This window comes from Botryllus schlosseri, chromosome 6 (genome assembly GCF_051294905.1).
Source record: "Botryllus schlosseri isolate E-star chromosome 6, Bs_hap1, whole genome shotgun sequence".
Classification (NCBI taxonomy): domain Eukaryota; kingdom Metazoa; phylum Chordata; class Ascidiacea; order Stolidobranchia; family Styelidae; genus Botryllus; species Botryllus schlosseri.
Genome location: NC_137241.1, coordinates 22,280,600 through 22,292,155, shown reverse-complemented (window position 1 = coordinate 22,292,155; position 11,556 = coordinate 22,280,600). Strand labels below are relative to the sequence as shown.

General features: G+C 41.2%; 1 protein-coding gene across 4 annotated transcripts; it reads left to right on the top strand.

The window, feature by feature from the left end:
* The first annotated feature begins 3,746 nt into the window (after positions 1 to 3,746).
* On the top strand, positions 3,747 to 11,142 carry LOC145441552 (myosin regulatory light chain, smooth muscle-like). 4 transcript variants are annotated; one of them, XM_080319441.1, is made up of 7 exons: positions 3,747 to 3,902; positions 5,114 to 5,221; positions 7,997 to 8,072; positions 8,708 to 8,809; positions 9,153 to 9,231; positions 10,872 to 10,920; positions 10,992 to 11,142. In XM_080319441.1, exons 1-7 carry the CDS (start codon positions 3,888 to 3,890, stop codon positions 11,094 to 11,096), a joined length of 534 nt encoding a protein of 177 aa, XP_080175567.1. In that variant the 5' UTR covers positions 3,747 to 3,887; the 3' UTR covers positions 11,097 to 11,142. The 4 variants fall into 4 exon arrangements, with proteins under 4 accessions (XP_080175567.1, XP_080175569.1, XP_080175566.1 ...); XM_080319440.1 differs by lacking the exon at positions 8,708 to 8,809 and adding an exon at positions 8,187 to 8,288 and having other exon boundaries at positions 3,753 to 3,902; XM_080319442.1 differs by lacking the exons at positions 3,747 to 3,902; positions 8,708 to 8,809 and adding exons at positions 4,557 to 4,712; positions 8,187 to 8,288.
* Positions 11,143 to 11,556: the final 414 nt, after the last annotated feature.

Below are 11,556 nucleotides of genomic sequence, written 5' to 3'. Positions count from 1 at the left end.
ATTATTGGTATCGGCCATTGGAGCTGAAAAATTATCGGCAATATTCGTGACGTCACAACATGGCGGTAGGAAGTCAGAAAACTATAACGTTTGACCGCTATAGACTGAGAATATTGATATATTTCATATAGCTTACACCCGAGGTGGCCAACCTTTTCAGCCAAAGGGCCACATTTGATTGACGAACTATTGCGCGGGCCACTAGCCGCGCCAAGCGCGAAAATTTTTCGAAGTTCATAGGACAATAATATTGTCACTTGACTATATTGCGGGCCTGCTGTATATCGCTGGGCTCAGTTCGCAAGGAATGGACTATTGGGCGCCTGGACATATCGATATCGAAAGCTTCGACCAGCATACGTCAATCATTTTGTGCCTATAGGTTTCATAGTCGACGGTCTTTCTGCGAGCGCAAACGCAAGGTCGCATATGTTGAACGACACTTTCTCTCGCAATCGCGAATATAGTTAGACTCAATCTGATACATTAGTCGTTCTTTCATTTTCACAAAGGGGTAACAATATTAAAAGCAAGAAATCGAGTGACAACATGCCGTGCGAAGCATGTATTAAATTTTTACTTATGATTAATATATCGCAAATTATTCTGCTTTAATGTGGTGTAAGAAGATCTACCAAAATGTGACTGGCTCATGGATCTGCCAATGCGTCGGAACTGATATTTTAGTCATCAAATCTCAAGTGTTGCGGCCAGACTAATCAAATTTTTGGTTGGCCTTGCAAGTTCACAATCTGTGCAATTCATTTTTTTATAATTTTACTAATTTCGGAAATTACCTCGTGGGCCACTCAAAACCTTCTCGCGAGCCACGGGTTGGCCGGCCCTGGCTTACACTTTACCAGTGTCCAGATGCAGCATTTCTAGTTTATATCATGTTCAAGTATAACAATGGCTGTAAAGATGTTGAAATAAATGCTTTGAAGCTTTGAAAATCTGCTTCTGTATATCAAACTTCTTTCCAATTCTCTACTAGTTGCTGACGATTACCCCTGACGAGTGTCAGCCGAAAATATTCGGGTTCATTTCAATATGAATATACTATTTAATTGCAAACTTCTTTTGAATATCGGCAGAATGGATTGGGGTTATCGGTCGAAGTGTGAAATATCGGTTTTATCGGTATCGACCCAAAAGTCCAATATCGGTCGGGCTCTAGAATATACCAAAGATTATTTGCTGCTATTTTTGCGCTCGAATGTCGTGCAGCGATAACGTGCCTTAAATTAAAACCCCCTTGGAAGTCGGATATGTCCGTCGTAGATGTCCGTGACACTAACATAATACCAGAGAGGAAAGTCATATTGATATATGAACTTAACCAGAAATACAAAAGGACATATATTTGAAGATAATAATTTGTAGCAAAGAATACCATTGAATTGTAAATTTATTCTATATTTGGACAAGTGTCGAAAATCAAAGTTAGTTTGTGCGGGACATTTTTTCCATTTGAACAAAATGGTGATAATTTTATTAATTTATACCAAAATGTTCATTAATTCCTGCTACAGGCAATTTTTTTTCAAGTCATAACCCTAGTGTCATGGTACACATTGTACATTCATTTATTTTCGATTACCATTGTGAATTCGTCCGCTCCTGATCATGTTCGTTTTACTATAGATTACTAACCTACGATTAGAATAGTAATCTATAGTTTCACAGAGGATCTTCAATAAAAGCTCGTATTTACTTTACTATTGATACGGACTTGAACTAACCTCTTTCTAGCTTTGTAGATATGGTTATTCTCTGTCGGAAATCTAGATATGAGAATTGTAATAGCATGTATCGTAGCGTTAGAATATTGAAAGTGGAAGACATTTTCAAATTTGAGGTAATGAAATTCATGCATAGCTATCATCAGGGTGAACTGCCACTATATTTTGATAATCTGTTCAAGATACCTTCAGATACCCACCAACATCATACCAGATTTTCTTCTAACCTGTCTCTGTCTGTGCAACACCACTCTACCAGTCTAGTACAAAATTCAATCAGTTTTATTGGTGTCAATGTTTGGAATAAGCTGCCACCTAATTTCCGCAATTTAGACTCTTGTGCTTTTAAAAAACAATGTTTTCATACTCTTATCTCTAACTACCGCCAAATTGTATTTGTGTGTTGTATTTCAAATTGGTCCATGATACTGTGTCTTATTTTTCCTTTCGTTCGTTAGTTTATTTTAATTTTTTTCTTTTTCATTAGTTATCGACTGTGAAAATTGCTCCTGTCCCGGGTGGCTCGGCTCTGAAGACTATGTCATATCGAGCCTCCCGTTTACCTTGCATGTCGCATTTCACTGTTACATTTTTGTAGTGTTATGTTTATATGTAATGTATACGAATAAAGATTCTCTCTCTCTCTCTCTCTCTCTTATAGTAATCCCACTTACCAATATTCCATTGCTAACGCTAGATGGGGATATAGCGCCACGATGGTATCGCGAGAATGCGCGCGGATTCTGAACAGCGCCGGTATACATGAATAGAGTGAGATGAAGGAATTAGAAACACTAATCGAAGTCAGAACAAGTGATATCGTGTAATGCGTCTAGTACACCTTTCAGATGCGAATCGTTTGAAGTGAACGACAAGGCAACGATGAAAAGGTAGCCGTCAACTGCTTTCACGAGTCAGAAGACTCGAGTAACAATCCCGCGGAACAATACGGAAGGGCTTTTGAAGACCGACACTCGACACCGCGCAGAAAACTAACAGTCATATTGATACATAGCGGGTCTTCAATTCGTGAGAGGGCCATTTCCTCGCCATTACCGTAATTCGTGTAGGACGAAAGATGTTTGTAGGGTAAACTAATGTAACAATTATCTATTGTGGTATAAACGTTGTCTGATTTATTGATGGGAGTTATTTCGATATCCTGCCATGGGGCGCTAATTCGTAGTCTCTAATTGTTCCGGTGACCGTTTCTGTGGGAGCAAAGCGACCCAAAACATTGTCTTTGTAAATATACTATGCGATTTGAAATCCAGGTGCCATCGATATGGTTCGATTGAAAATTCCTTCTGCATTGAAAAACCTTGTTTTAGAAACATTACACTATCGTCACATCATAAATTCAATTCGCATCAACATCCAGACAAAAGGCACCGAGGGTTGGCACTGTTTAGTGTATCTAGTCGATATGCGGTATCAACAAAGTCTCCCGAAAAACCCGTAGAGGTGACTGTTGACCTAACAAAGGAAATAAAGCGAGTATCATGCTTCCGCGCGAATATCTTGATGTGTAAACGATTTAACTTGTTTTTAACATTATTTTCAACCAAATCAAAAGAGCATTAGCCACACATGTACGACATGTGCAGCGTTGAAACAATGAACAGTTGCCTGTGTTGGCTCAACTTGTTAACTGGTCAGAGGGTTGTTGCTATTACTCATCTAATTCTTTTTGTAAATAGAGTAACTGCTGCGGTTGATATTTTACTCGAACAGTAATGGCACATATGGTAAATATTCCGAGTCCAAATTCAACCACGTGGATATAATGCATACAACTTTACAACACAAAGCTGATGCGCCGCCCAAACAGATAGTGCCAAAATTGCGTCTCTTCTGCAAACTATATGTCGTATGACAGTACCGATATAAACACCGCTTACTTGTCATGGAATGACCTTGAAACGAATACTTGGATATTGTATGAGCATTGAGCATTGAGCAATGAGCATATCCCGGCTATCATGTCTGCTTAACATCAAATAACAGAAACTGTAACTGATAAGGGCACTTACAATGATATATAACCAAACAGCGTGTCACCGGCCTGCATTTTGTGATTACGAGCTTGGTTTGTGGTAGAATTGTTGGTTTGTGATAGCGAGTTTCCATTGCTAGAGCTGCAGAATGTCTAGCCAAAAGGTAATTTATTTTATTCGAATTAATTGTTTATATTGAATTCTTAAAATGAATTAATGTACTTTATGTGTAGTCATATATGATAACCTAACCAAGACGGATATTTATGCCCATGTCGGAGCAACAGCAGCACTGGATTCTGATGTTTGAACGAGTAGCCAGTCAGAGTGTTGATCACCTCTTCTAAATCGTATCCGATATTCCCGTGTCTTTGTGTCGTACATGCGAGAACGTATCACTGTTCGCAGTGTCCGGTATCGGTACAAAAAGGCGCCAGATTTGTAGTTTATCCTTATCTTCGTTCCACTACGCGTCGCTCTACCCAATGAATGGCAGACAGACCAAAACAGCCTTAGGGTTTCTTACTAGAAATACGACCATGTCTCTAAAAGTGAAACGACACGGCTGCTCAGTTCTCCCTCCCTCGGGAGCAGCCGATGGATGAAGACAGATGCTTTTCATGGCGTCAAATATTTGCATAAAAACTTTCAACTTCTCATAAGTCAATAACTTTTGGCCACATGAATTTGCCAAACAACCTACAGAAACTGCACTCTACCTGTTAAAAGTAGATGGTTACTGATTTCAAATGAAAGGGAGAATGAACTCGCTTTTCCGTTACCTTATAAGGTATGGAACAGCTGGGCGATCGGTATCGCGTAATCATCCCCGTCCCTAGAGTGCACAGCTCTTGCGTACGCAGAGAAAAGGTTTCAGCTTATCACAGACTCAAGTAGTTCTTGTCACCTTGGGATCGTAGTGCCTTGATAAGCTCGGCGAATCAGCAAGCAAGCAAGTTAACTGAGAAAAATGGTAAGTAAAAGCGAGGCCGATGCGTTTTCAGCGTTTGATCAATTCTACGTCTTCGGCATCTCGTGCTACACGAATCGTAACATGTAGCGTGGATTCTTAAAATCCGCTACCGGTGTGCACTGTGCAGCGTGAGCAGGAAGGCTGACGCCAAGCCGTCTACGCTTGCGGGTGTCAAAAAAAGAGGATGTCAAAAGGCTGCCGTGTGTAGATGCCGTGATGGGATCTAGATTACGTAGCATTTAGCCGCCGTGAAACTCAAAAGTATCGCACGTTTCCGAATCAGAGGAAACATAATATTGATCCAGGCATCCGGCGTTAGCATCAACTCACTCGCGACTTACGCCAACCATTTATCGTGACACCGCGCCTGGTGTTCTCACTCATACGTTTCATTCACACAGGCCAGCCGAAAAGCAAAGAAGAAGCAGGGAGGAAAACAGCGCGCGCAGCGCGCCACCTCCAATGTCTTTTCAATGTTCGACCAGTCGCAGATCCAAGAATTCAAGGAGGCGAGTACATCCAATTGTCATTCTGCAACATCTTTCGATACTCACGCTGCAACATTTTACCGGACATTCATACCAAATAGAGTTCATCATGAGGGTTCATGAGCGCAATTTGCTAGCAGGTGTACCTGTACAATGTACATACAAACGGGCCATACAGCGACAAACAATATTCTCGTTTTAGAAAGCAGTCGCAGTTTGATGACACAGGATATTTAATGGTCCTTCTCCCGATATACTGTAAGGCAAGTAGCAATTACGACACGATATTAAATTGTGCTTATCGTACATTTAATCCGGGGCGTGAAGCAATGGGATTCACGAAAGAATAATGCAATACTCTGCAATTTGAGGCAATCGCGTCTGATCTGCAATTCATAGATTCCTCTAAAACGGCATTTCCGCTTTCACAGGAAACACACTCAAAACGCTTATTGTTCGGATGAAAATTGAGAAAAAATGAAATTCGAGAATGAGGAAGCCGTGACTGTCATGTCATTATCTCACACTGGCGTGCCACAAAATTGCATCATGTCGTATATACCATTATTGCGAACTATTCTAAGCGAATAATATTGTACGATATAAAGATTTTGTCCGGGATCAACGTGAATATAGTAATCAGTGCGTGAATCAAGAACTGGGCCGTCTATTTCATGGCACTTAAAAATATAGACTATGCGTAGGCCCTCAATGGCAGATCGCTTTGACGTGACGCGAATGCATTTCAATGATAATATCTGCAGGAAGGAAGGCGTATTTACTTAAGCTGTCATAACATGATTTAAACGATCTGAATAATGCCTAGCTTGATATGTAACAAATTAGAAATTCATCGATGATTTTTGCCCGAAACGAAACATAGTGTCGCTGACCATGTATAATCGCCCACTAAATAACATTCCCACGGTATTGCTTCTATACTTTCATAAACACTGCATACGTCATAAACGACATCTCCGCATTGTCTAACAATAATATTCGTTATTGCGACGCGTTTGATATTGAATTGCACGTGTCGTATATGTTCCAGTATAGAGTCAATAGTAGGGATGGTGTGAACGTGAGGTTCACGTTCGTGTTCTGTGTGTGAACCTCGGAAATTTAGAGGTTCGCGTTCACAACAGAACCTTGGTAGGTTCTGCACTGTGAACCTTTTTGGTAAATTGTAATTTGCACTTAATTATAAGATCTTTGGTTCAAGTTTATTGCATTTCAACTGTGGGTCACTCTATGCATGGCGCTGGCAGCATAAAAAAATCAACACTAAACGAGCATGCACCATGACAACCTTAAAAGTTTTACTTGCATTTTTGTTACCAAAATTTTCTCGAAATATCCAGCTTTCCGTTTGTGAATAATTAGTGACTCTCTGCCGTGAGCTTGACCCGCAATCACATAACATCACGAGCGATATACGTAGTCAGCGAATGATGCCTATTAAACCAATCAATGACATTGATATCGATTTCTGATGTAAAAAATCGAGCGGGCGTATGGGGTCAATCTCGACTTCATATCTTTACTGTATCATTAAAACCAAATCCGTGCGATTAAGGTGCTGGCTACTGCTATATAACTTGTTGTCTATGGTATCGGTAGCGAGTATAAAAACCGTTTTACACTCTGCTCAATATCAATGTAGCAATACTCAGATTCCGAACACATTGTCCGGTCTGGCTAAGACCATTAAGGCGTAAGCTTATATTTCCTGGTAAGTCCTTGTCGAAATTGTTGGCAAAACGACGAATGTATTGATTTTATCCTTTGATCCTTTGATAACCGCGGTTGATACATTTAGCGACGTTTAAAACGCCAATATGTACTTCAGCAATGCGACATTATGTGGCCCGAGTCTTCGCTAGGTATCGTGTACAATAATATAGGCTATCACTTCATTGAAAGATAGGGTTGGAATTAGCAATATGACGTCACGAGGTTCACGTTCGTGTTCACACAGAACCTTTCAAAAAGGTTCGCGTTCACACGAACCCGAACCTTTCAGAGGTTCACACCATCCCTAGTCAATAGTATAGCCTCTAACGCCCCAGTGCTACAGAAAAAGCTTACGAAAAGTTAATCAACGGTATCTACGCCCGTGCTAACTGCTCACATGTAATGAGGAGGGGTTGATTCAATTCAAATTCACGTCGACTGCTAATGACCGGCACCATTACTAATTTACAATATCTACTTCGCGATCATATGTATATATGAAACACGAACTATAATTCCAAAAATCTCGCGTATATACCATCCAAAAATATTTTCAAACCCTAGCATTAAAATATAGACCATGCAGTCGTGTCATCATAGATGTTGACATCGAAATATTTAATTCTTGCGATTACAAAGCCCGTTCTAAGGGACATCTGGGTTGGCAGTTAAGTATTTCGGCAACAGAATGACATCACTCTGCTGTGACATCACACATATATTGATAATGAAATGCTACTATCAAATTATTGGGGAGAAAAATCTCTCAATGATCGCAGGCGGCGTCCGTAGTCCCCACTGATTGAGTTATCCTAGCATTGCTATGAACTCACAAGTTCGTAATTCTATACGTCGCAAAATTAACGGGTACCAGTATCACGTACCAGTACCAGTACCAGTACCACGGACGGCAATGTCATATAGATCGGAACACATCTATATACTACTTAATCCTTATTCCGCACAAGTTAACGAGGATGAACCAATCCGATGATTACAGGAAATAATTTCGCATCGTTTTCGCAGAAAAATCCGGGTGAAATTATATGGTTTTCCTTTCAGGCTTTCACGATGATCGACGCTAATCGCGACGGGTTTGTCGACCTCGACGATTTGAAGGATACGTACGCGTCTCTAGGTAGGGATCTCTTTAAACGCAGCAGGCGATTGCCTTTATTTTCTAATTCCCCCCCCCCGCCCCACGCCACTTACCGATGAGTTCAAAGTATTGGGAAATACAAACGATGTTTAGGTAGGAGTATTGGCGATGACAAGGCCAAAGAAATGCTTGCTGAGCCGTCGGGACCATTGAACTTCCAAGTTTTCCTTGGTTTACTTGGTGACAAACTGTCTGGTGAGAAGATATCACGGAATTCTCCCAGTATCATCAGTCCATCCAATTTTACATGTGTGCAACTGCATGAGCTTTCATTCATTCTTTCAGCGTTCATTGCGATAAAAGAGTTTCTCATTGATGCACAATTTTGAAACCATATACCTGTCAAATCCATTGTTCTATCCGTCAGAAAAAAGCCCTTGTGTGTCCACTGTCCAGTGTCCATAGTTGGGGGAGTCATGGCATTTTAACCGTCACAATGTTTTGACGATATTGTAGGCATCATAATGAGTCCTCGCTGGCCTATTTCTTTCTTAATTGTCAATATGGCCCGAAGCCCAGGACATAGGACTACTTTTCTTTTCGTCAATACGTTTCAAGCCTTACCACATTGCATGTCCATTGTACATCGAATCATTTGTGCGTGCCGCTCATAGGCGCTAAGAAAAGTGACAAAGACTTAGAAGAAATGATGAACGACGCGCCGGGCCAGCTCAACTTCACCGTTTTTTTGTCAATGATGGGTGAAAAAATCAAGGGTAAATCCGCACATGGCTTGCATTTCACGAAGCGAATGAACTCACAAACGTTTTGGCGGAAATAGCATCGCTGATGTACCGCATAGGGGCTATTTGCATACAACGCCAATCAACTACAGTATAGGTATAAATATAACCACAGCACTGCACCTTATTGCTTCCGCTCCGGGCTGTTGCTGAAATTCGAGTCACTCGTGAATGAGGATATCCTTCATTTAGTTTTCCCCGAGGGCCAATATATTCTATAGTATTGTCACTTACGGCATGCAGCACCTACGCTATATAGTGGCGCAGTATATAGTTATTCGAATTATTCGATAGTTACACACACGATATCTTCAAGGTACCGATCCCGAAGAAACAATTTTGCAAGCCTTCAAGGTTCTCGATCCCGATAACAAGGGAGTTTTGCACAAAGATTAGTAAGTTTTAACTTGAATACTTCGTTGAATAGATTTTTTTATTTCACCACACATCCCGTTGTTAAATTTGTCACCGAGCTCACGATTTCAGATTGCTCTGATATTTATACGCCCCTCCAATCCATAACTAACTCAAATTAATTAACAAGATAGCGTAATTTTTGAAACATAATACATCCGGTGACCTCGGCGCTCCATACCTTTCCGTCGATGCACTATAGCTACGGCGTAACCAAGATGGAAATTCGGGAGGGGCATTTGAAAATTGCTCGTAGCGAAAATTCTCCAACAATGACTTGACGTCACTGATCCATATAGTGTCTTATAGTGAGCACCGATAACGTCACAATATCGATATCGAAAATTCGTGATGGAGACTAAGGCGACTTTATCCCTCCTGACAGAACCGGTGCCCCGACAGATCCTGTTTTACGTTGCGATACGATATGACGCTGACGACACGTTTATAGGACTAGCACACCACACCACACCTCCCCCATTGCAACGTGTTTTGTGTGTGAAAAGGATTCAATTTCGGGGAGCATGCGTCAAGTATATTATGTCACAAGTGAACCATGCAAAACTCCCATTAGAACAGTGTTGGGATCAAGTCACTACCTTCGAGTCACGAGTCATCTCGAGTCATTGCATATTTTGACTCTAGTCAAGTCAAGTCAAGTCAATCGATTTTCGAAGGTAACTCGAGTCAAGTCAAGTCACGCGTTTTTGGAGCTGACTCGAGTCAAGTCAAGTCAGGGCAAGTCAAGTCTTCACCGTCGCACTTGCTCGACGCGATTAGGCAGTCACGCAGAGAACGAACTTTAAATAGTTGTCAGCCGATGTTATGAAGGAAATATGTCAACAACTATCTAAAGTTCCTTCTTTGCGTGACGCCTAATCTCGTCGAGCAAGTGCAACAGTGAAGACATCGTGTCATGTAACGGGTTAAGGAATGACGCGCAGCCGCGACAGCTGGAGCGTGAAGGTCCTGTGGAAATTTCAATGAATTACAGCTCCATTACGGTGGCGTTCTGAAGGAAATGGCTGCGGCGAAAATCTTTTTTTCGTTTTGCCCTTCAATTTGAGACCATGCACATCATTTTTAGAGCGCAGTGTCCCTTTAATCTACTACTACTACGACAACGTAAGCTGCGATGATTTCGTTTGCGGTCAATTAATTTGTGACGTACCAATGGAGGGCCAGTGAAACGTACAATCACTGCATTTGGATGAATGAAAACACGGATGTAATGCTGTATCATCAAATGAAATCGTATCTACCCATTGACTAAGGCATCTACATGAAACTCATTATAGTGAAGTTGTAATGTGGTTGTTGAAATACATTTACAGTACACATTGGTCAGTTCCTACATAGGTGGCTCGGCGGCAGACGGAGGAACAGATTTATCCCAGTCAAAAATAATCCACAGGATATAGGAGCATTGCTTCGTTTGGCTTTCGACATTCTCACTTAGTACGATGCCATCGAATCCCGTAACCATACATCAATAGCGTTTCCGATATTGAGCGATAGGTAACTGAACTCGCCCAAGCGCCGAACGCACTGGCAGCGACCTTGGGCGCACTCGCGCACCGCCGCACAATGCATGCTTCCTCAATCGAATTTTGCTTTCCAGCCTTGCGGATATGATGCAAACGCAGGCGGACAGATTCTCGAGAGACGAGGTAAGGATGATAAGAATGGATCGGTTTCAATACGAACAATTCATCAGGTTAATTCGATCCTTTTTCATCAGGTCTTACAGATGTTCAATATCTCGCCGATAGATGCCGCCGGTAACCTCGACTACAAATCTCTTTGTTACATCGTAACCCACGGGCAGGAAGAAGAACAGGCATAATATCATCGAATGTCTTGTGAATCATGAATAAACTTGTTTTCTATTATCCTCACTGTCGTTTGTACCCTACCTGGTAGTGGTCTGTCAGCGATTTTAATGATATCTGACCTATTTCCAACATATAAGCTAAATTGATTCTCCAATCAACTCATGTGATTGCAAGTATAGGTACCACACAATATCATCCAGTGATTGTGACTGCATTAAAAATAAAAATGAGTCGAAGAAACTTGATACCGTTCATTGATCAAACAGAACGTAAATGTGATTCCTAGCGTCGGCCCAAACAGAATTACTACCACTCCAATGAGTTTAATTCTTTTATCGGGAATTGCACATGCACATTCCACGAAGCGAAAATGGAGCAAGAAATTGAATAGCGATGACAGTTAGAATCTATCGTATGCTTTCAAATGATTATTATTCCGTGCGCATCGCGGCAAAGGAGACGGCGTTCAAA

What these genes read in the sequence shown, in the direction of transcription:
- LOC145441552 (XM_080319441.1), top strand. An exon ending in GGATACGTACGCGTCTCTAG is followed by an intron (nt 8,073 to 8,707) that starts GTAGGGATCTCT and finishes TGCCGCTCATAG; the next exon opens with GCGCTAAGAAAAGTGACAAA. An exon ending in ACAGATTCTCGAGAGACGAG is followed by an intron (nt 10,921 to 10,991) that starts GTAAGGATGATA and finishes CTTTTTCATCAG; the next exon opens with GTCTTACAGATGTTCAATAT.